This window comes from Leiobunum rupestre, chromosome 3, assembly GCF_980474605.1.
Source record: "Leiobunum rupestre chromosome 3, qqLeiRupe1.1.hap1, whole genome shotgun sequence".
NCBI lineage: Eukaryota > Metazoa > Arthropoda > Arachnida > Opiliones > Sclerosomatidae > Leiobunum > Leiobunum rupestre.
In genome coordinates, this window is record NC_143386.1 from 14332501 (window position 1) to 14358698 (window position 26198).

At 38.5% G+C, this 26198-nt stretch overlaps 4 protein-coding genes across 4 annotated transcripts in view; 3 read left to right on the top strand and 1 right to left on the bottom strand.

Annotated features, from left to right (window-relative positions):
• The window catches only part of LOC149949517 (uncharacterized), a 136326-nt gene that overhangs the window by 29392 nt on the left and 80736 nt on the right, over window positions 1–26198 (top strand). The gene's annotated exons all lie outside the window — the stretch shown is intronic.
• Window positions 8199–9194, bottom strand: LOC149949521 (uncharacterized). The gene is made up of 2 exons (XM_090169252.1): window positions 9116–9194; window positions 8199–9038 (listed from the first exon to the last, which is right to left on the bottom strand). The coding sequence occupies exons 1-2, from the start codon at window positions 9152–9154 to the stop codon at window positions 8325–8327; spliced, it is 753 nt and encodes a 250-aa protein (XP_090025378.1). The 5' UTR covers window positions 9155–9194; the 3' UTR covers window positions 8199–8324.
• Window positions 15235–16225, top strand: LOC149949522 (uncharacterized). The gene is made up of 2 exons (XM_090167843.1): window positions 15235–15310; window positions 15388–16225. The coding sequence occupies exons 1-2, from the start codon at window positions 15272–15274 to the stop codon at window positions 16099–16101; spliced, it is 753 nt and encodes a 250-aa protein (XP_090023969.1). The 5' UTR covers window positions 15235–15271; the 3' UTR covers window positions 16102–16225.
• Window positions 24240–25190, top strand: LOC149949523 (uncharacterized). The gene is made up of 2 exons (XM_090169253.1): window positions 24240–24278; window positions 24359–25190. The coding sequence occupies exons 1-2, from the start codon at window positions 24240–24242 to the stop codon at window positions 25070–25072; spliced, it is 753 nt and encodes a 250-aa protein (XP_090025379.1). The 3' UTR covers window positions 25073–25190.

A 26198-nucleotide genomic window follows, 5' to 3' on the forward strand; every position in this document is an offset into this window, starting at 1 on the left:
AACAAATAGATGGCGAATACAATTATATTTATTTTTAAGGGTTACAAATAGATGGCGAACTGAATGTAGATAATTTGTGAGGGTCACAAATAGATGGCGAATAAAATTATATTTATTTTAAGGGTTACAAATAGATGGCGAACTGAATGTAGATAATTTGTGAGGGTCACAAATAGATGGCAGACCACTAAGCTGGGAACTGAAAATAAACAGACTATTAAGTATTGCTTAGTCCAGGCCATATTAAATAGTCTATGAGTGAACTGCTTAAAGCTGAACTGAACTATCTATATAATCTTTGCGTCATAGTAATGACGTGTGATAAGCCAATAGAAGGGCCAAAGCAAGAAGGCTTGAATGGGGGGAGGGAGAACTGTTTCCTGTGTATTTCAGCCAACCGGAGCTTCTTAAGCAAGAGGGCGGTACCCTTCTTGCCTAGGGGGTCACGCAGAATACGGCTGATCGAGTTGGTCTGGTTTTCAACTCGGTCGTAATTTATTTTAAACGTTTTCTCGGCTGATTAAGATGTTTAATGCAGTTCATCAATTGGGTTCGTTTGTGTTTATTTATAAAGAACCCTAACTATTCCCTCTACGGTCATTTATTGATATACGTTTAGTCAAGTGGCTTTCTGTGCTTTGTGAATGGTAAGTTTTTCGCTTCTTGTTAATAAGTTTTTTGGTGGTGTGGATATTTGGATATCTACGATTCCTAATGCAGTCATTGATATCCTGGGTGTGCGAGTCATTATATGATATTGGAAATTGGACGGTTTTGGTCTTTTTCATGCGGTATGTGTCACAACGTCAACAGGATGGTTCCGACAGTCTACGAGTCGTCCACTACCAGATATCTACGGTATCTTGATCGGGCGAACGTTGAAATAAAATGAGCGTTAACTATGCGGCAAGTATTTCGTAAGCGACAAAAATACAAATACCCTCTGTAGATATTTCTTTCATTAAAATTGGCTTCGTATTATATTTAACTGCTAAACTTGTACCGTAAATAGGGTTAAAGTCAATTGTGCATTGTTTTAGTACGTCTAACTCACTGTTGTAACTACTTAATTTATAATATTCTGAATAAATTAATCTCGGTTGTTTCGTCTCAATTATTTTAATTAAAATTAAAATTTTATACCGGGCGGGATTGAACCGGGATTACGTTATTAGTAAATAACTCTGAATTGGGGAGATATAACTTTGAGGGTCATCTCGAGAAATTAATACCGCTAGTTGTATTTTAATTTTGATAGTGTTGAGCTTTTGGGCGGTATTGTTGGCTTTAATTATCATTTTTTCGTGTGAAGTGTTTTAAAGAAGGTTTTCTGTGTTGTTATATCGTAAGCGATAAAAATACAAATACCCTCTGTAGATATTTCTTTTATTAAAGTTTGCTTCGTATTACATTTAACTGATAAAATTATTCTGTAAATAGGGTTAAATTCAATTGTGCGTTATTCTAGTTCGTCTAACTCACTGTTGTAACTACTTAATTTATAATATTCTGAACAAATTAATCTCGGTTGTTTCGTTTCAATTATTTTAATTCAAATTAAAATTTTATACCGGGCGGGATTGAACGGGGATTACGTTATAAGTAAATAACTCTGAATTGGGGAGATATAACTTAAAGGGTCATCTCGAGAAATTAATACCACTAGGGACAATGCTTCCGAGGAGAGGTATATTTTGGCTTGCCAACTTGTTGTAATGACTTAGGAGAACATTTGATTTGGTGTAATCAAGAGAAAATAGGGGAGAGTGTGGCTCTTCGCCGAACGCGCGCGTCACCTTGTTTGAGGGGCAAAAATCTCCTCAAGAATAGTTGTCTGCCCCCCTCCCGCAGAAGCCGCTTCACATTTTCATGAATGTCTCGTTTTTTGGTTACCATGCGCTAAAAAAATAGTTCGTTTTCAATTTTAATTTAAAACCGAGCTACTGATTGTTTTATATGATATATTTATGTTATATTATATTTATAAACAAAAGGCGGGTTAAAAGTAAATTTGTATTTTCAATTACGAAATTTAGATAAATGGATATTTCGTCACGTGTCTGCTAAGCTTTGTAGTAGTCTGCCTGCCTGTAGTCGAGCCAAAATGGCAACGCCAGAAATAATATTAAACCCTATCATTTTGATATATAATTTTGAGTTAGATGAAAGTGGAAGGTATAGGAGCGTAATGGAAAAACTACAAAACAGTGGTGCGTTAAAAAATACTTTGTAACACTTTGCGCATTATTAATTACATACGTAAATATTAAAAGCCATACAAAGAGTCGATGGAAAGTGTTACGGGCTAGGTACGGGTAAAAGGTTCTCCATTCATTTCCGCTTGAATCTAATTGGCCGCCATTTCCAAAGCTTTTTTTTTTTATTGGACCAGAGATAACTGGAAAAGAAGGGAGAACCTTTTGCCCGTGTCATCTTAGTAAAGCACGTACAAAGGCAGAGCCTTCTATTCCTGTGGTAATTTCTATAATGAAACCAAGGGTGTAATTTCTGATATTTTAGCGCGTTTTACGTAGAAAACGAGAGAGAAACGTATCCCAAATTACCTCGGTCAGCACTATATTCCCGAGAAGAATGACGTTGGGGTCCCATGACTGACGCGCGTCTTTATTGGTTCTCGCTCGCTGGGGGGGGGGGGGAGTTTGAAAAGATTGAGCCCCTCAAACAAGGTACACTCTCCCCTATTTGCTCTTGGTGTAATGAACATTTTATTTTGCCGATTTCAAATATGTATTTGTGTTGGTGCGAATATGTGATTATGTTGAGTGCGTATATGTTTTGTGTTGAGTTCGAATATTTTTTCAGAAGATTACGAAGGTTTTCCGTCGAGAGCGAATGTTTTTCAGTCGAGTACGAATTTTTCCGAAGCGAGCGAATGTTTTGCAGTCGAGTACGAATTTTTCCGTAGCGAGCGAATGTTTTTCAATCTAGTGTGCATTGATTTTTACAGAGTGGAGCTTGTCTGCTGCTTGATGAAATTATTTTTTGTTAGGTTCGAGTTTGGTTCTGTCGAGTACGGAAAATACTTTAGTGGCATTTGGATGGTGTTGACGGGCGTGCGTTTCGTTATTCGTCAGGGCACCTTCGTTTATCCTGGGTGTCGATTGTCCAACATCTGTGGCGTAAGCGTGCCTGCTACGAAATGACGAAAGAGGACGTTCTCAAGAATATACCTCTCTATTTTCCCGGAGTAAGGTCGAAACGTCTTTCAGTGTTTCATTTTCTGCTCCTTCGCTGCTTTCGGGTCGCTGTTTGCAAGATGTAAGAACAGTTTAATTTATTTATTAAATTAATGAATACGAATTGCACCAAGTTTAACCGAAGCGTAGGGTTATTGGTGTTAATTACGTTAAGAATAAATCGTCACTCACAGTGTCGGATTTAAACTATTGGGGGCCCTATGGAAAGTAGAATTTGGGGCCCCTAAAAAATTATTTTTTGACTCCTTTAACGCCTGTGTGGTTATAAACATAAAATGCCAATAGAATGGAGGGAAAAATCTCGGTTGCCCTTGTGTCATGACACACTTGGCACATGACTTAGCTCGTGTAAGAAGATGATTTTTAGATTTCATTCATACTCCTTTTACAACAAATTATTAGAGCTGGCTTTAAAAAATCTAATGCGGATTTTGGCTCCACATCCGCCTCCAAATAAACGCTAACTCTCAGAGAAGATTCAACTACAATCATGTTTAAAGTGTATTGGGAAGGGTTGGTTATTTAAGAGATAGTGTCCGCTGAGACGCATATCGAGTTTATGAAAATTAACTTTAAAATATTTTAATGTTAAACATTTCGTAAACAATTTTGCCTATTGTTGACATCATAAATTGTCGCGAAGAGATAGAAACAAGATGTCACGGACATTTAAGTACACACAATCCCCCCGATGTATTAACTATATTTCAAATATTAAATTTATATTTGAACAAATTTCCGATCATCTTGTACTTAATAAACCCAAGAGGAATTTGATCGAAAACGAATTTTTCGAGTTACCTGGTTTTGGAAATAAGGTAGTGAAACGCGAACACTTAAATTTCAATACATTTTGAGGCAAAACTAATTTTTCGAGTTACCAGGTTTTGGAAATAAAGTAAGGAACCGTGATCACGTTAATTTAAATTAAATTTTAGACAAAACGAATTTTTCAAGTTACCCGGTTTGGGAAATAAAGTAGCGAAACGCGAGCGATATAGATGGCGCCTGGATAGAGTTCGGCGGGACAGATAAATTAACGGTCAAAATTTAAATTATTCATAAAAATTTCGTTTAACTGTTTATTTATGAATATTATTCGCGGTTATAAAACGAATTAATATGCCAAAAATAAGTTTATATCGGATAATTTTCGGCTATGGATAAAAACAAATAAAACGGATATTTCTTATCCAAACGACGAGTTCTACGCTTGTATCAATTGGCACTAAAGTCAAATATGACTAAAGTGCGTACGCGGGTTGTGAGGTCACGCGAATTGACCAAAATTATAAGTTAAAATTAAAAATTCTGAATGCAACCTATATCGTAGTTCAGAAATGATCAGTACCAACTAAAAATACAAGTTGGCAAGCCAAAATATACCTCTCCTCGGAAGAATTGTCCCTAGTGGTATTAATTTCTCGAGATAACCCTTAAAGATATATCTCCGCAATTTAGAGTTATTTGTTAAAAATATTAACCCATTTCTATCCCGCCCGGTATAAAATTTTAATTATAATTAAAATAATTGAGACGAAACGACCAATTTTAATTTATTCAGAATATCATAAGTTAAGTAGTTACAACAGTAAGTTAGACGTATTATAACAATGCACAATTGAATTAAACCCTTTTACAGAACAAGTTTATCAGTTAAATATAATACGAAGCAAATTTTAATGAAATATCTACAGAGGCTTTTTGGAATTACTCGCTTACGAAATACTTGCCGCATCTTTAACGCTCATTTTATTTCAACACTCGCCCTTGATGAAGATACCGTAGATATCTGGTAGTGGACGACTCGTTCACTTCCTGTTGACGTTGTGACGCATACCACATGAAAAAGACCAATGCCGTCCAATTTCCAATATCATATAATGACTCGCACACCCAAGAAATCATTGACTGCGTTAGAAATCGTAGATATCCAAATATCCACACCAAATGTATTTACAAGAAGCAAAAACCTTACCATCAACAAAGCACAGAGAGCCACTTGACTAACCGCCAGCTTTTAAAGCAATTAACGTTAAATTATCTCCTTTGAATTAACAGAACTATATATAGGTCGTTAAGAAAGTGGACCACCCACAGGGTCTACCCTTTAACCCTCTAATCTCGGCTGACTGCGCTAAAACAAGATTTAACCTTTAAAAAATACCAGATTAGGCCTTCATAAATTCATTAATAAAAAAAGACTTTATTACCTATTATGCTTACGATGCCTGTCTTAATTTCAGTGAATCTAAGCAGCTATCGGTGGTTCTGTGGTAGAGCGCTCGACTGCCAAGCCGAATGGTCTGGGTTCGAAACCTGGGTGGCGCATTTGTTTTTAATCAATAGAGAAACGCTAAATTAGAATTTCTTCGATGCAATAATTTCAATTTAAATTCTATTTCAATTAAACCAAAATTTCGTACTCTATTAAATACGCTTCCGATAAAGCTGAAGGTCTAATTTTCAATAAGGCGTAACAAGTGTCGGTGGTTCTGTGGTAGAACGTCCGCCTGTCAATCAGGAGGTCTCGGGTTCAAATCCCGCCCGATGCGATCGCAAATTGATACTAAGACGAATACCGTGTACAACTGGTGGAAACCCTGCCATTGGACGTTGAGAGGTAGCATTACACTCAGCACTCGGTCCGTCCCAAAGTCATTAAGAAGAAGTTGGAGAGAAAACGCCCATATAAACACAACAGACTCAACATGCACATCCATCAGAACACAAACACAACAAATTCAACACTCACAACCTACGCATAAACATTACAAAAACCGTAATACACCAAACCGTCACGACGGTGAGCGAAAAAACACCATCCAAACCAAACCGCAAATGCATCCGTTAACGCTCACCGTCACACGGTGGTTTTGCCAACCCTTTGAGAAACTGCGTACGCAGTGATTACACTTTGCACCGAAAATGCGAACGCGTTCGCAGTCCTGACAGACAGACACACCCACAGACCCACACGGTCGTTGTATAACCCCTCCTAGGGGACTTTGTCCCCTCGGAGAGGTAATAATATTCAAACAATTCACTCTTAATTTTAAAAAAGTACGTACATTTTAAGACGAAAAATTGCCAAAAATCACCTAAGTGGTAAAATACCCCACTTCCGGGACACCGACCCCAACAATTATGAAAATCCCGTTGAGGCTATAATAGTACCTACCGATTGAGATATCAATCGCCTTTGTACCACTAACTTACCGCAAGCAATCGTGTGTACGGCAGCTGGTCAAAAAATTATTTAGTGGCACACTTATTCTTAACTTCTGGGCATAACAAATACTTAGGGTCACACTTATTACGCGCCTGGTCATACGTTATTCTTATTTCAGGCAGGCTTTCAATGGAATGCGAAAATAGCTTCCGCGCGTAAAGAATTCAGGTATGACGCGAAATGGTTAATAAACTCACTTAAATTTACTTTTTTCAACGTGACTGCAACCTAAGCTGAAAAGGGCCTAGAAGTAACAAAATTTGTAGTTTTTGATCAAATCTTACTTACTTTCTTCCTGTCGTAAGACGTGCGTAAAAAGGCCGTTAAAAGTGCGTAAAACGTTAAGTGTTACACTTATTGATACTTCTGGGCATACGTTGAGAGCTCGGCGCGAACGGCCTTGAAAAATGCGAGAGGGAAACTGGCGTTTAGAACTCTATAGACATGCGGATTTACAATGTCGGAAGTTGCGGGGGTCCGTATACGCTGTCCAAAAAACCTTACTTAGAATTAAAATTAAGCAACGTAATGGCAAATCTAGGTTATATGTAAACCACAGCTAATCAAAATTATAACTCTCATGAAAGTCGGACTTAAATTAAGGAACGTTATGTAGACTTTTAGACGAAACTATAAAACTGCGAAAATTGGGGTCCCGTTAATTAACCTGGAAACTAAACTTAATTTTAATATTTACTGATATAACTGAAGTTGTAGATCCGCTGAATCCTTACCTGACCAAAAATATTTTTTAAACGTTATCGGACTTAATTTTAAATAAAATATCTACCACACAAAGCGAAACCACCAAAAATAGTAAATTGGGCATTTGCCCAACTTCTCGGGCTCCGATCCCTAAACTACGAAAATCCCGTCGAGGCTATAATAGTTCCTACCGATTGAGATATCAATCACCTTTGTACCACTAACGTACCGCGAGCAATCGTGTGTACGGCAGCGGCGGCGGCGGCTACACAGTAGGTGATCGTAATACACACAAATCCCTAAGGATTGAGCGTAAAAATTGCGTTGATTCCTTGAGCGCGCGCTTCTAATATTCTAGAGGAGTGTAGATCGGGTGATTTCCGCGCTTCATTCAAAACTAATTACGCGCACTCAATGACTTTAACAGTGCATCGGGAAATAGCGAAAACCACCAATAATATTCGACAGCTTATTACATTATCGTTCATTTCAGAAATAAGGTATTTATTCGGTTAATTATAGTTAAATTTCTTTAACAAAAAACTTTTATGATTTGAAGTAGAATTTTGATTCAGATGTTGTATTAGGATTCCCCATCATGGTTTTTATGACTTTTGAAAATATCATAATTAAACTTGAGAAATTTTATCTTACTTTTTTCTCGGTTTTCCCCGTAAACATCTCGACTTCTTTCCGAGATTTCTCTTAGATGACGGAATTTATCCTAAATGTTCATGGAGTAATTCGTAAAAAAATTAATTTTGTTACTTTAGTAATAAACAACAGTACTTCTTATTTTTAAAGTTATCACGCATTACCCATACTTTTAAGTACGAGTATAACTGGTAACAATAAACGTTCGAAATACTCCCAAAATTGTATCAATAGTTTAACGTGTATTTATCGAAAAACTGCAAAGGTATTCCGTGGAAAATTTCCAAATTTCATTTCACAATGAAGATATTCATTTCTAGTCTTCTAAAATGGTTAATTGTAGTTATGCAAGATTTTATGGAATTTATGAATACGTATGAAACGAAACATTATTCTAAAACCTAGTTTTTATTTGGCATGTCGCATACTTCTATTTACATGATGATAAATATTTACAGGAATAAATAGTGTTTAAAATCGAATAACGGCACTTGCAGACGCTACATAATAAAGCTTCATACCGCCGCGTGTAAAGTCTTCGAGACGCGGGCGACTTTATCATGGAATTTCTTTTCGACGATGTTTCTGGCCACTTGGAAGGAAGCCGCCTTGGATGCTTCGATGTCCGCGATCATCTTACCAACGTCATGAACAGCTTGGATCTTAGAACCCACCTTCGTGAATACCGGACCAGAGGTCTTCGCCTTGTAGATTTCAGGGATGGGTTGGGTGTAGGCGGACTTTGAACCCTTGACGACCTTCATCTGGGGGATAACCACATGGTACTGTTGCAGGTTCACTTCTGGTCGGTGCACGATGAGAGTGTGGGGCACCTTGTAGACCATGGGCTTGTGCTGAACCACGGGACTGGGGATGACGAAGATGGCCTGGGGCACCCTGAAGAGGGCGGGTTTGGTCTGGACGATGGGCTTAGGAGCCTCGATGACCGGCGCAGGGATGTTTAGGATCACTTTCTTCTCCTTCAAGATATTCCCAGAGAAGCCGATGTTGGCGTGCGGAACGTCGTGCACTCCGGGAGCATCCTTCGGCATCTCAATTGTTGGTTGGACCAGAGACAAGGATGGTTGAGGAATGTCGAAGACGGCAGCCGGCAATTCGAAAGCCGGTTCCTGAACAGTGTTTAAGGGCGGTGCCATGTCCAAGGGCATCGGGGCTGCGATCTCAACAGCATGCGGAGTTTCAACGTCAATGGATTTCTGGCACAGAACCTGCATAACATACATGAAACATAATGATGAACATCACGATATCATTAAGATAAGGATATAAATTAAGTTTTCATTACCATCGCTGCCAAAGTCAGGAAAGAGATCAACCCAATCATCTTGTTCAACGTAAAATATCTTCCGTAGTTCTCAAATAATGATTACGTCAAGGGATTGATTATCCGGTGATTAATGAGTTATCTGAGCTTGACACTGGATATTTATACTTCTACTTCGTTGGTTCTTTATTTTTCCGACTTTTTTAAAAACAATTTGCAAATAAATACAAAGGTGGTTTCTGTTTAAATCTAATTCGCTGATATCGAAAATAATAATAATAAGTCGGCCAGACATTATCGGCCGTATTCTGCAGACTTTCTCAGGAAAGTTGGGATACGCCTTCTTTCTTTCAACTTTCTTCTGCGGTTTTCATTGGGCGCGACGTCACCAGTGAAGAGGGACCGTACATTTGCGACCCCTTTCTTCTGATTGGTTCTTGTTACGTCATGCAATGACGCCACGTGAGAGTGATGTTGTATCTGCCATCTGTGCGACCTCAGTAGAGCTCGTGTTTTGCTACCTAGGTTCGACTTATTTTTAGCCCTATGAATTCTATCGCCATCTATCGATTATGAAGCTATATTATGTCGTCTGCTTTTTTCAAAATGGCGTATCCTGATGCTGCTGCTGTAATTGTTGCTGCTGCTGCTGCTATTGCAAATAGAGAAGAAATTTATAGAAGAACACGTCGAGATGCATTTCAAATGCCCGATAGAGAATTTCTCAATCAGTTTAGAATGCGGAAGGACGATGTCAGTGTTCTTATTGAGGAATTGAGGCCTCTTTTAGAAAAAGAAATCATCAACAAGTATGTGATTACTGTGGAGCAAGAAATCTTGGCTGCTCTTTTATTTTATGGCTCTGGCTCATTTCAAAGAGCTGTGGCAGCGAATTACGAAAATGGTATGAGCCAGCCATCCGTAAGTCGGGCGATAGAACGAGTGACAACTGCCATAACTCAAAAGCTACGATACTTGATAGCGTATCCGTTAGGAGATGAAATGACTGAGAATACCAAGGTAAATTTCATAAACTTTGTATGCATGGACAATGTAATATATTGCTGTATATTTTCAGTTTCATTTTTGAGGTGGTGTAAGTTACCCAATATTCTGGGCGCGGTAGATTGCACCCACATTAACATGGAGGAACCGAGGGTTAATAGCCAAGCATATTTAGGTCGTAAAGGCAACTACTCGATCAATGTTCAATTGGTACTTTAATTAGCTTAGAGTATCACTATTTATTGTATCCAAAAAAGTACACTTTTTTTAACGTTTCTGATAATGATACAAGAATTTTGGATGCCAAAGTCCATTGACCTGGATGCGTTCATGATTTGTTTATTTGTTGTCACTGTGGGCTGTACCAGAGGTTTGCAGATGGAGAAATGCCTTCTGGTTATTTATTAGGAGATAATGGATATGGACTACAGCCTTGGCTTGTAACTCCAATACTAAACCCTAGTACACCCAAAGAGTTGGAATTTAATAAACGCCTTAAGAAAGGTTAAAAAATACTTATTTTTATGAACAATTGTACTATCTATTATGAATTGTAGAAACGTGATATAATATATTTAATTATATAAATATTTCACAGGTAGGAATGTCATCGAAAGGGTCAATGGCATCTTGAAATCAAGGTTTAGATGTCTTGATAACATAGGAGGAGCTCTATGTTATCAACCAGACAAAGTCGTAGCAATAACTTTCGCTTGTTGTATGCTACATAACTTCTGTCTTGACAGAAATGTTCCAATTCCTGTTCCTACAGGTAGGAAGATTTTATACAAATGGTAACATTATTATTATTTCTACAAATTTCCATAGTTACAGGTCAACTTGAGGTTGCAATTCGTAGGATTGCTGATGAGCATCTCATGACTCCAGAAGTAATCGCTGTTGCCGAAGAGGGTAATAACTATCTTCAGAGGGGGCGTAGATTAAGGCAAAGCCTGGTTGACCTGTGTGTAGAAGCAGAGGTAAGGTTATATTTAATTTCTGCAACAGTTTAGCAGAAATAAAGGCGCGTTTTTTTTTACGAGGTATCCCATCATAACGCTATCGTGTTCAGGCCTATCCTCGGGCACTATTACCAGAAAAAATTGATGACTACTCATTTGTAGGTTGAGGTTGCACCACCTGTCCAGTAACGGTTGCCAACAGCGTACAGAGGACCTCAATCTGCCTCTCCAAAGCAGTTGCTTGCCTCTCCAAAGCAGTTGCTTGCCTCTCCAAAGCAGTTGCTTGCCTCTCCATAGCAGTTGCTTGCCTCTCCATTGCTTCAGTTTGTTTTTTTGACTCCTGAAGTAGCTCTTTCGGGTTTTCACTGATTGTTTCAATGCCTACCAGCAATTCTTTTTCGTCTTGGACAATCTCATCAAATGTCGCCGTAACCTTCTCTTTGAAAGGGAGTGGGCGTTTTCTGTTCTGGTTACCTACAGATCGTAATGGCATTATGCTCTGAGGTGGAACTGAACCTACCTACGACTGACGACGGCCAAATAGCCAGAAACTATTGGGGAGAGTGTCCTTAATAGTCTCGTAGCGGATACCCAAAACGCCTTGACATTGCAGGTAACTGTAGTAGCCATTTTTGGTCGCCACCATTAATTAAAACCCTTACCAGTAGATGATCCTGCCTTGGAAATGGGAGTAGATGTCTGGCCCACTTTTTGACCGACGGCAAACTGCGCTTCAGAGCTACTTCCAGCCACACTCGTTTCATAATGATACCCTTTGATAAAATAAACGTGAATGAAAGCAATGACTGTGAAGGCTTAGAATCTTACCAGTGATCTGCTCAGTAAAAGAAGTGATAAATGGCTCAAAGATGTTGTGTCTGAAAATATTAATGATATTCGTCGAATTGGATACGAGTTAAAAATCAATGGACTTTCTTACTGTGCACTATCATTTTCACTTTGCAAGATGTTAGCCGTGTCCCTTTATATATCAAATGTATTATTACATTGTGCAATGTTTAACTGAGTTAATTTGAATTCAAGAATATGTAAATTTAGATTAATTTGATCAGCAATCTTCTTAAGTAGGTGTAAGTCTCAATCTACCTCCTAATTTCTTACTCTTATTTATATTTGTATTCAATTCGAAGGTCTATGTTATGTTAAATGCAAGGGGAGATAACATTTAAAATAACTGGAAATGGCATCAACTATCACAGGAAATGGCATGGAATACCATTGGAATTAACACCAACTATCACCGGAAATGGCATCATCTATAGCTTGAAATGGAATTGAATATCACATAGAAATTAGCTGGAATTGACATCGACAATCGCTGGAATTGACATTGACCATTGCTGGAAATCAGTAATAAGATAAATATGTCCTAGTGACTTCCAATCTGCAAATCACTTTTGAAGTGACGTAGATTTCCCTTAAATTTCGTACAACTTATCAATATAAATTATCAACATCATTTGTTCATTAGGGGTGTGCGAAATATTTGGTACTTTCAAATTATTTGGACCAAATACCAAATCAAATAGTAATTAAAACTATTTGTCAAATATTTGATTTCTTGACCAAATAATTTGATATTTGAAAGTAGCTATAAAATGTATTTGATAATATCAAATAGTTTGGTATTTGGTCAAATAGTTCCAAAATCAAATACTTTGGGGTCTTCAAATAGTATTTGTTGATTTCAAATATTTGATTAATCGCTCAAATAATCAATTGACAGCTAGAAGTTGTCTGGGTTTCCCCGCTAAACAATTTTAAAGCTGGCGCACGTTTGCCATTGGCTGAAAAGTGAAAAATTTAAAATGGAAAAATGAAAGCGAAAATAAAACAAACTTAAAGCAAGAAGAAGTATAAGCTGGACCAGTGTAAAAGAAACTGGGTCTGAGGTCTCTTTACTACTATAATACTATTTAGCTACTAGTTAGATTTATTAATTATTTAAATTTATGTTAAACTGCCAAACCTGCATTAATAATGCTGGTGTAAAAGTCAATATTACTATCATCACAGCTATATAGCGAGCGTAATATACAAACCACATTTTTAAAGTAATATGTACAACTAATATTTACATTTTACTTGCAGTATCCTCTGGATCAACTCCCCAAGAATCTTCCATGAACTCGGAAAACGTAAAACTATCACCAAAGGATAGAATTGGTCCTTCAAAAGATTCACTGAAACCAGGACATTTTGTATAGGATGGCTTAATTATTTTCATATCAAATCTTACCATGTACCACTAGTCAATTCAGAACCCTCTGCAAGGAGACCACTACTATTACTAGAATTCGCAGCATCAGGCACCGTTGATTGTCCACTGTTTTATAATAAAATTCTATAAACTTTGTGTTGATGTCAGCGGTGTAGCCACGATTTTAGTTCAGGGGGAGGGAGCACATTTATTATTGTGAAATAAAACAATTTCATATGCAAACATGTTTTAGGGAACACATACCCCCTCCATGGGCACCCGCAGGTTTGAGAAAATGGTGCAACTGCCCCGCTTCGACTGTCTGTGCCCCATTGATCTCCCTTAAATTAACGTTTGCCCTATGCAATTACGAGGTTTTATATTACAATTTTTGCACTACCCTGAACATTGGCCCCCTTTGAACGATGTCTGTGGTTACACATGCCCTCTATTTGAACTACGTTACTGGCTTTATTCTTGAAAAGTTATTAAATTTACCTTGAACTAGGTAGGGAGGTATCTATACCACCAGTTATTCCTGCGTAGGTAACTGATGGTAATAGTGCTTTTACTCTCTCCTCAGTGGGCGTCATTTGTGGAGCGTCTGTGCCGGATCCACCCCCTGTTTTCTTTATGAAAACTGCAACCTTAGCTGCGGCTTTCCGGGCTTCACTTTTTAGGACGCTCCACTTCTTACGAACATCAGCGGAGCTTCTGTTGTTATCCCCAGCAGAATTTACCATTGCGGTTATACTTTCCCACTTTTTATGTTGGGCTTGAGTAAGACACACTCCTTTATGAAGTCGAATCTCCTCATAAACCTGGGTCTCCATGGCTGACATCAATGCATCCTTTTCATCTTCAGTCCACCTAGAACTTTTACTACTTGCCATTGTATTTCAAAATAAATGCCCTATTTTAAGTGTTAAATATATGCTATTTTACATAAATAAAGAAACTTTTATGGAAATCAAATTTATTTGTTAACTCGTGAAAAGCAAATTAACAAGTGACTTGTTTCTCAGAAATTGTGCATGAACACTATCCCTACAAATATTATTTGTTCCTATTTTAATTATAACAATGCAAATTTATTTTAATTTTATTTATAAAATAATTAATAAATACATATTTTTTTCTAAGTAATAGTTAATTTCAAAGTAAATCAAAAAGACAGTCAGCGCCACATGATTAATGTACAATTCAACATTGGCGCATTTATTATAGAAAAACAGTATTAGATGGCGACAACATAAATGGAGTTAAAAATAAGCTCATGACAAAAATTCTACTAAACCGAACAGAGCTGAACTAGCTCCTTCAGCGTAGCCTAGATGGCGATAGAATTCATAGGGCTAAAAATAAGTCGAACCTAGGTAGCAAAACACGTGCTGTACTGAACAGAACTGATCTAGCTCCATTGGGCTCGCACAGATGGCAGAATAAACATAACTCTCGCGTGGCGTCATTGCATGACGTAACAAGAACCAATCAGAACAAAGGGGTCGCAAATGTACGGTCCCTCTTCACTGGTGACGTCGCGCCCAATGAAAACCGCAGAAGAAAGTTGAAAGAAAGAAGGCGTATCCCAACTTTCCTGAGAAAGTCTGCAGAATACGGCCGATAATGTCTGGCCGACTTATTATTATTATTTTCGATATCAGCGAATTAGATTTAAACAGAAACCACCTTTGTATTTATTTGCAAATTGTTTTTAAAAAAGTAGCAAATTATGGGCGTCATTTAAAACGCACCTATAGCATCTAGAACTGTCCTCAAAACCTTTTGCATTCGAATACGTTAAAAAAATAGTAATAAAAATTATAAGGTATCTGTTTATATTTAAAAAAGTCGGAAAAATAAAGAACCAACGAAGTAGAAGTATAAATATCCAGTGTCAAGCTCAGATAACTCATTAATCACCGGATAATCAATCCCTTGACGTAATCATTATTTGAGAACTACGGAAGATGTTTTACGTTGAACAAGATGATTGGGTTGATCTCTTTCCTGACTTTGGCAGCGATGGTAATGAAAACTTAATTTATATCCTTATCTTAATGATATCGTGATGTTCATCATTATGTTTCATGTATGTTATGCAGGTTCTGTGCCAGAAATCCATTGACGTTGAAACTCCGCATGCTGTTGAGATCGCAGCCCCGATGCCCTTGGACATGGCACCGCCCTTGAACACTGTTCAGGAATCGGCTTTCGAATTGCCGGCTGCCGTCTTCGACATTCCTCAACCATCCTTGTCTCTGGTCCAACCAACAATTGAGATGCCGAAGGATGCTCCCGAAGTGCACGACGTTCCACACGCCAACATCGGATTCTCTGGGAATATCTTGAAGGAGAAGAAAGTGATCCTCAACATCCCTGCGCCGGTCATCGAGGCTCCCAAGCCCATCGTCCAGACCAAACCCGCCCTCTTCAGGGTGCCTCAGGCCATCTTCGTCATCCCCAGTCCCGTTGTTCAGCACAAGCCCATGGTCTACAAGGTGCCCCACACTCTCATCGTGCACCGACCAGAAGTGAACCTGCAACAGTACCATGTGGTTATCCCCCAGATGAAGGTCGTCAAGGGTTCGAAGTCCGCCTACACCCAACCCATCCCTGAAATCTACAAGGCGAAGACCTCTGGTCCGGTATTCACGAAGGTGGGTTCTAAGATCCAAGCTGTTCATGACGTTGGTAAGATTATCGCGGACATCGAAGCATCCAAGGCGGCTTCCTTCCAAGTGGCCAGAAACATCGTCGAAAAGAAATTCCATGATAAAGTCGCCCGCGTCTCGAAGACTTTACACGCGGCGGTATGAAGCTTTATTATGTAGCGTCTGCAAGTGCCGTTATTCGATTTTAAACACTATTTATTCCTGTAAATATTTATCATCATGTAAATAGAAGTATGCGACATGCCAAATAAAAACTAGGTTTTAGAATAATGTTTCGTTTCATACGTATTCATAAATTCCATAAAATCTTGCATAACTACAATTAACCATTTTAGAAGACTAGAAATGAATATCTTCATTGTGAAATGAAATTTGGAAATTTTCCACGGAATACCTTTGCAGTTTTTCGATAAATACACGTTAAACTATTGATACAATTTTGGGAGTATTTCGAACGTTTATTGTTACCAGTTATACTCGTACTTAAAAGTATGGGTAATGCGTGATAACTTTAAAAATAAGAAGTACTGTTGTTTATTACTAAAGTAACAAATTAATTTTTTTACGAATTACTCCATGAACATTTAGGATAAATTCCGTCATCTAAGAGAAATCTCGGAAAGAAGTCGAGATGTTTACGGGGAAAACCGAGAAAAAAGTAAGATAAAATTTCTCAAGTTTAATTATGATATTTTCAAAAGTCATAAAAACCATGATGGGGAATCCTAATACAACATCTGAATCAAAATTCTACTTCAAATCATAAAAGTTTTTTGTTAAAGAAATTTAACTATAATTAACCGAATAAATACCTTATTTCTGAAATGAACGATAATGTAATAAGCTGTCGAATATTATTGGTGGTTTTCGCTATTTCCCGATGCACTGTTAAAGTCATTGAGTGCGCGTAATTAGTTTTGAATGAAGCGCGGAAATCACCCGATCTACACTCCTCTAGAATATTAGAAGCGCGCGCTCAAGGAATCAACGCAATTTTTACGCTCAATCCTTAGGGATTTGTGTGTATTACGATCACCTACTGTGTAGCCGCCGCCGCCGCTGCCGTACACACGATTGCTCGCGGTACGTTAGTGGTACAAAGGCGATTGATATCTCAATCGGTAGGAACTATTATAGCCTCGACGGGATTTTCGTAGTTTAGGGATCGGAGCCCGAGAAGTTGGGCAAATGCCCAATTTACTATTTTTGGTGGTTTCGCTTTGTGTGGTAGATATTTTATTTAAAATTAAGTCCGATAACGTTTAAAAAATATTTTTGGTCAGGTAAGGATTCAGCGGATCTACAACTTCAGTTATATCAGTAAATATTAAAATTAAGTTTAGTTTCCAGGTTAATTAACGGGACCCCAATTTTCGCAGTTTTATAGTTTCGTCTAAAAGTCTACATAACGTTCCTTAATTTAAGTCCGACTTTCATGAGAGTTATAATTTTGATTAGCTGTGGTTTACATATAACCTAGATTTGCCATTACGTTGCTTAATTTTAATTCTAAGTAAGGTTTTTTGGACAGCGTATACGGACCCCCGCAACTTCCGACATTGTAAATCCGCATGTCTATAGAGTTCTAAACGCCAGTTTCCCTCTCGCATTTTTCAAGGCCGTTCGCGCCGAGCTCTCAACGTATGCCCAGAAGTATCAATAAGTGTAACACTTAACGTTTTACGCACTTTTAACGGCCTTTTTACGCACGTCTTACGACAGGAAGAAAGTAACTAAGATTTGATCAAAAATTACAAATTTTGTTACTTCTAGGCCCTTTTCAGCTTAGGTTGCAGTCACGTTGAAAAAAGTAAATTTAAGTGAGTTTATTAACCATTTCGCGTCATACCTGAATTCTTTACGCGCGGAAGCTATTTTCGCATTCCATTGAAAGCCTGCCTGAAATAAGAAAAACGTATGACCAGGCGCGTAATAAGTGTGACCCTAAGTATTTGTTATGCCCAGAAGTTAAGAATAAGTGTGCCACTAAATAATTTTTTGACCAGCTGCCGTACACACGATTGCTTGCGGTAAGTTAGTGGTACAAAGGCGATTGATATCTCAATCGGTAGGTACTATTATAGCCTCAACGGGATTTTCATAATTGTTGTGGTTGGTGTCCCGGAAGTGGGGTATTTTACCACTTAGGTGATTTTTGGCAATTTTTCGTCTTAAAATGTACGTACTTTTTTAAAATTAAGAGTGAATTGTTTGAATATTATTACCACTCCGAGGGGACAAAGTCCCCTAGGAGGGGTTATACAACGACCGTGTGGGTCTGTGGGTGTGTCTGTCTGTCAGGACTGCGAACGCGTTCGCATTTTCGGTGCAAAGTGTAATCACTGCGTACGCAGTTTCTCAAAGGGTTGGCAAAACCACCGTGTGACGGTGAGCGTTAACGGATGCATTTGCGGTTTGGTTTGGATGGTGTTTTTTCGCTCACCGTCGTGACGGTTTGGTGTATTACGGTTTTTGTAATGTTTATGCGTAGGTTGTGAGTGTTGAATTTGTTGTGTTTGTGTTCTGATGGATGTGCATGTTGAGTCTGTTGTGTTTATATGGGCGTTTTCTCTCCAACTTCTTCTTAATGACTTTGGGACGGACCGAGTGCTGAGTGTAATGCTACCTCTCAACGTCCAATGGCAGGGTTTCCACCAGTTGTACACGGTATTCGTCTTAGTATCAATTTGCGATCGCATCGGGCGGGATTTGAACCCGAGACCTCCTGATTGACAGGCGGACGTTCTACCACAGAACCACCGACACTTGTTACGCCTTATTGAAAATTAGACCTTCAGCTTTATCGGAAGCGTATTTAATAGAGTACGAAATTTTGGTTTAATTGAAATAGAATTGAAATTGAAATTATTGCATCGAAGAAATTCTAATTTAGCGTTTCTCTATTGATTAAAAACAAATGCGCCACCCAGGTTTCGAACCCAGACCATTCGGCTTGGCAGTCGAGCGCTCTACCACAGAACCACCGATAGCTGCTTAGATTCACTGAAATTAAGACAGGCATCGTAAGCATAATAGGTAATAAAGTCTTTTTTTATTAATGAATTTATGAAGGCCTAGTCTGGTATTTTTTAAAGGTTAAATCTTGTTTTAGCGCAGTCAGCCGAGATTAGAGGGTTAAAGGGTAGACCCTGTGGGTGGTCCACTTTCTTAACGACCTATATATAGTTCTGTTAATTCAAAGGAGATAATTTAACGTTAATTGCTTTAAAAGCTGGCGGTTAGTCAAGTGGCTCTCTGTGCTTTGTTGATGGTAAGGTTTTTGCTTCTTGTAAATACATTTGGTGTGGATATTTGGATATCTACGATTTCTAACGCAGTCAATGATTTCTTGGGTGTGCGAGTCATTATATGATATTGGAAATTGGACGGCATTGGTCTTTTTCATGTGGTATGCGTCACAACGTCAACAGGAAGTGAACGAGTCGTCCACTACCAGATATCTACGGTATCTTCATCAAGGGCGAGTGTTGAAATAAAATGAGCGTTAAAGATGCGGCAAGTATTTCGTAAGCGAGTAATTCCAAAAAGCCTCTGTAGATATTTCATTAAAATTTGCTTCGTATTATATTTAACTGATAAACTTGTTCTGTAAAAGGGTTTAATTCAATTGTGCATTGTTATAGTACGTCTAACTTACTGTTGTAACTACTTAACTTATGATATTCTGAATAAATTAAAATTGGTCGTTTCGTCTCAATTATTTTAATTATAATTAAAATTTTATACCGGGCGGGATAGAAATGGGTTAATATTTTTAACAAATAACTCTAAATTGCGGAGATATATCTTTAAGGGTTATCTCGAGAAATTAATACCACTAGGGACAATTCTTCCGAGGAGAGGTATATTTTGGCTTGCCAACTTGTATTTTTATTTGGTACTGATCATTTCTGAACTACGATATAGGTTGCATTCAGAATATTTAATTTTAACTTATAATTTTGGTCAATTCGCGTGACCCCACAACCCGCGTACGCACTTTTGTCATATTTGACTTTCGTGCCAATTGATACAGGCGTAGAACTCGTCGTTAGGATAAGAAATATCCGTTTTATTTGTTTTTATCCATAGCCGAAAATTATCCGATATAAACTTATTTTTGGCATATTAATTCGTTTTATAACCGCGAATAATATTCATAAATAAACAGTTAAACGAAATTTTTATGAATAATTTAAATTTTGACCGTTAATTTATCTGTCCCGCCGAACCCTATACAGGCGCCATCTATATCGCTCGCGTTTCGTTACTTTATTTCCCAAACCGGGTAACTCGAAAAATTAGTTTGGCCTCAAAATGTATTGAAATTTAAGTGTTCGCGTTTCACTACCTTATTTCCAAAACCAGGTAACTCGAAAAATTCGTTTTCGATCAAATTCCTCTTGGGTTTATTAAGTACAAGATGATCGGAAATTTGTTCAAATATAAAGTTAATATTTGAAATATAGTTAATACATCGGGGGGATTGTGTGTACTTAAATGTCCGTGACATCTTGTTTCTATCTCTTCGCGACAATTTATGATGTCAACAATAGGCAAAATTGTTTACGAAATGTTTAACATTAAAATATTTTAAAGTTAATTTTCATAAACTCGATATGCGTCTCAGCGGACACTATCTCTTAAATAACCAACCCTTCCCAATACACTTTAAACATGATTGTAGTTGAATCTTCTCTGAGAGTTAGCGTTTATTTGGAGGCGGATGTGGAGCCAAAATCCGCATTAGATTTTTTAAAGCCAGCTCTAATAATTTGTTGTAAAAGGAGTATGAATGAAATCTAAAAATCATCTTCTTACACGAGCTAAGGCGTGTGCCAAGTGTGTCATGACACAAGGGCAAACGAGATTTTTCCCTCCATTCTATTGGCATTTTATGTTTATAACCACACAGGCGTTAAAAGAGTCAAAAAATAATTTTTTTAGGGTCCCCAAATTCTACTTTGCATAGGGCCCCCAATAGTTTAAATCCGACACTGTGAGTGACGATTTATTCTTAACGTAACTAACACCAATAACCCTACGCTTCGGTTAAACCTGGTGAAATTCGTATTCATTAATTTAATAAATAAATTAAACTGTTCTTACATATTGCAAACAACGACCCGAAAGCAGCGAAGGAGCAGAAAATGAAGCACTGAAAGACGTTTCAACCTTACTCCGGGATAATAGAGAGGAATATTCTTGAGAGAGTCCCCTTTCGTCATTTCGTAGCAGACACGCATACGCCACAGATGTTGGACAATCGACACCCAGGTTAAACGAAGGTGCCCTGACGAATAACGAACCGCACGCTCGTCCAAATACCACTAAAGTATTTTCCGTACTCGACAGAACCAAACTCGAACCTAACAAAAAATAATTTCATCAAGCAGCAGACAAGCTCCACTCTGTAAAAATCGACTCGCTCTAGACTGAAAAACATTCGCTCTCGAAGGAAAACCTTCGTACTCGACTGAAAAACATACGCTCTCAACGGAAAACCTTCGTACTCGACTGAACAACATTCGCTCGCAACGGAAAACCTTCGTACTCGACTGAACAACATTCGCTAGCAACGGAAAAATTCGTACTCGACTGAAAAACATTCGCTCTCGACGGAAAACCTTCGTACTCTTCTGAACAACATTCGCTCGCAACGGAAAACCTTCGTACTCGACTGAACAACATTCGCTCGCAACGGAAAACCTTCGTACTCTTCTGAACAACATTCGCTCTCAACGGAAAACCTTCGTACTCTTCTGAACAACATTCGCTCTCAACGGAAAACCTTCGTACTCGACTGAACAACATTCGCTCGCGACGGAAAACCTTCGTACTCTTCTGAACAACATTCACTCGCAACGGAAAACCTTCGTACTCGACTGAAAAACATTCGCTCTCAACGGAAAACCTTCGTATTCTTCTGAACAACATTCGCTCGCAACGGAAAAATTCGTACTCGACTGAAAAACATTCGCTCTCGATGGAAAACCTTCGTACTCTTCTGAACAACATTCGCTCGCAACGGAAAACCTTCGTACTCGACTGAACAACATTCGCTCGCAACGGAAAACCTTCGTACTCTTCTGAACAACATTCGCTCTCAACGGAAAACCTTCGTACTCTTCTGAACAACATTCGCTCTCAACGGAAAACCTTCGTACTCGACTGAACAACATTCGCTCGCGACGGAAAACCTTCGTACTCTTCTGAACAACATTCGCTCGCAACGGAAAACCTTCGTACTCGACTGAAAAACATTCGCTCTCAACGGAAAACCTTCGTATTCTTCTGAACAACATTCGCTCGCAACGGAAAAATTCGTACTCGACTGAAAAACATTCGCTCTCGATGGAAAACCTTCGTACTCTTCTGAACAACATTCGCTCGCAACGGAAAACCTTCGTACTCGACTGAACAACATTCGCTCGCAACGGAAAACCTTCGTACTCTTCTGAACAACATTCGCTCTCAACGGAAAACCTTCGTACTCTTCTGAACAACATTCGCTCTCAACGGAAAACCTTCGTACTCGACTGAACAACATTCGCTCGCGACGGAAAACCTTCGTACTCTTCTGAACAACATTCGCTCGCAACGGAAAAATTCGTACTCGACTGAAAAACATTCGCTCTCGACGGAAAACCTTCGTACTCTTCTGAACAACATTCACTCTCAACGGAAAACTTTCGTACTCGACTCAACAACATTCGCTCGAGACGGAAAACCTTCGTACTCTTCTGAACAACATTCGCTCGCAACGGAAAAATTCGTACTCGACTGAAAAACATTCGCTCTCGACGGAAAACCTTCGTACTCTTCTGAACAACATTCGCTCTCAACGGAAAACCTTCGTACTCTTCTGAACAACATTCGCTCGCAATGGAAAAATTCGTACTCGACTGAAAAACATTCGCTCTCAACGGAAAAAGTTCGTACTCTTCTGAAAAAATATCCGAACTCAACACAAAACATAAACGAACTATAAAATAATCAAATATTCGCACCAACACAAATACATGTTTGAAATCGGCAAAATAAAATATTCATTACACCAAGAGCAAATAGGGGAGAGTGTAGCTCTTAAAACAAAAATGACCTTTCCCTTCGCTTGCTACCTTGTTTGAGGGGCTCAATCTTTTCAACCCCCCCCCCCCCCGCGAGTGAGAACCAATAAAGACGTGCGTAAGTCATGGGATCCCAAGGTCATTCTTCTCGGGAATTTAGTGCTGACCTTGGTAGTCTGGGATACGTTTCTCTCTCGTTTTCTACGTAAAGCACGCTAAAATATCAGAAATTACACCCTTGGTTTCATCATAGAAACTACCACAGGAATAGAAGGCCCTGCCTTTGTACGTGCTTTACTAAGATGACACGGGCAAAAGGTTCTCCCTTCATTTCCGGTTATCTCTGGTCCAATCAAAAAAAAGCTTTGGAAATGACGGCCAATTAGATTCAAGCGGAAATGAATGGAGAACCTTTTGCCCGTACCTAGCCCGTAACACTTTCCATCGACTCTTTCTATGGCTTTTAATATTTACGTATGTAATTAATAATGCGCAAAGTGTTACAAAGTATTTTTTAACGCACCACTGTTTTGTAGTTTTTTTATTACGCTCCTGTTACTTCCACTTTCGTCTAACTCAAAATTATATATCAAAATGACAGGGTTTAATATTATTTCTGGCGTTGCCATTTTGATTTGACATAAACCGTACAACTAAAGGCGGGCAGACTACTACAAAGCTTAGCAGACACGTGACGAAATATCCCTTTATCGAAATTTCGTAATTGAAAATATAAATTTACTTTTAACCCGCCTTTTGTTTATAAATATAATATAACATAAATATATCATATAAAACAATCAGTAGCTCGGTTTTAAATTAAAATTAAAAACGAACTATTTTTTTAGCGCATGGTAACCAAAAAACGAGACATTCATGAAAATGTGAAGCGGCTTCTGCGGGAGGGGGGCAGACAGCTATTCTTGAGGAGATTTTTGCCCCTCAAACAAGGTGACGCGCGTGTTCGGCGAAGAGCCACACTCTCCCCTATTTTCTCTTGATTACACCAAATTAAATGTTCTCCTAAGCCTTTAAAGACCCAAAACTATAAGTCATTACAAAAACCTTTCATGAACTTAAATTAAAATGAATCATAATAAAAAACGATCGTATCCAAACGAATTAGTATAAAAGTCCTCAATTAACCCTCAAGTGTATCAGAAACGGTTCAATTTCAAATTGAGTCATTAGCGATTTTATTAAACCGAAGAAATGTTCGGACTAGTTTTCGTTGTGGCGATGGCATCGGTGGTAAGCAATTTATGACTTAAAGGATCAATAAACGTGATCTATTAACGTTCGTTTGAACCCGCATTTTTATGGGTTTTTAGGTTCTTAGTCAGAAATCCATCGACGTTGAAGTTCCGCACGCTGTTGAGATCGCAGCCCCGATGCCATTAGACATGGCGCAGCCAATGAACACTGTTCAGGAACAAACTATGGAATTGCCAGCTGCAGTCTTCGACATTCCTCAACCGTCTGTATCCCTCGTCCAACCAACGGTTGAGATGCCCAAAGGCGCACCAGAAGTCCATGATGTTCCGCACGCCAACATTGGGTTCTCTGGGAATGTCTTGAAGCAGAAGAAAGTGATCCTCAACATCCCTTCGCCGGTCATCGAGGCTCTTAAGCCCATCGTCCAGACCAAACCCGCCCTCTTCAGGGTGCCCCAGGCCATCTTCGTCATCCCCAGTCCCATGGTCCAACACAAGCCCATGGTCTACAAGGTGCCCCACACTCTCATCGTGCACCGACCAGAAGTGAACCTGCAACAGTACCACGTGGTCATCCCTCAAATGAAGGTCGTCAAGGGGTCCAAGTCCGCCTACACCCAACCCATCCCTGAAATCTATAAAGCTAAGACTTCTGGTCCCGTCTTCTCGAAGATGGACACCAAGATACAAGCTGCCCAGGGTGTTGGTAAGATGATCGCGGACATGGAGGCGTCCAAGGCGGCTTCCTTTGGAGTGGCCAGAGACCTGGTCGAGAAGAAATTCCACGACAAAGTCGCCCGCGTCTCGAAAACTTTCCACGGAGCTGTATGAAAGTTCATGTAGCCTCTTCTAGCGTTGTTATTAGTTTTTAAAAACTGTATTTATTTCCATAAATATTTATGTCATGTGTAAATAGATTTGTCTCTCGAATTAAATTTGATTTCCTTTATCTAATGGTCCATTTTACTTTCGCTAACACAAGCCTCTTAAAACAGTGGACAAAACTTACCCCAAAAGATATTTAGCCGGTTTCCTTTCGGTTACATTTCAGTTTCATGGATGACCCATATGAAAAACCTCACTATATCTGAGATATTAATATCACCAGATGTATATAAAACTACTCTTACGGAGTAAGTATTCCTCTACTTTTTTCGCCAAAGATATTCGTGTGATACGTCTGCCTACGCAAGTTTCCCCTTTAGTTGATTTTTCCAGGTTGTTTTGGAATAGTGTTGTTAAATTTACGGAAAAATAATACAAGGTAAAATTAACAGAAAACTCTGCGGAAAATTTTCCGCAAATCGGGAGAACTGAATTAAAACTTAAATTACTTTCCCATGGTTATTAATTTTTTTTAACTTTTTATCGATATATAATGTCTAATAACACTAAGTATCCGTTTGAAGCTAGTCTAAAGGTTTAGTTAGTTAAATTTGCCAACAATATTAGACTAATCATGGAATGAAAGTTTATTTTTTTGGAAAATTACGGCAAATTATCCGGAAAGGAAGCCTAAGTCATTCTTTGTGGAATATTTTCCGACTTACAACACTTTTTTGGAATAAAAAATTACATTTGTTTTCTAATATTTTAGCTTAAAAATAAGGTGTATTGAAAGTTAAATAACCCTACATAATAAATGTTTGTGGTGGAATGAATTCAGTTAATTTTTAATGGCGTAGGATCTTGTAAGGTATACGGTATAAACGTCTGATATCACGTCACTTTTAAAACCGCACTGGAATATTTTTTCATAGCTATGGGCATCCTTCTGTGCGGATTACCATCATTGTTATTGTTCGGTATATTTATAATGATTGTAATCTGATTAAGACTCTTGTTTCGATTCCATTTTCCATTTTTGATAACGATACACCTGGCGTGTGTTGTCAGGATGTTTTTAGAGGTAGGCCAGACTATGGAAATTGAGCTCTCAAACGCGCCATACCACTAT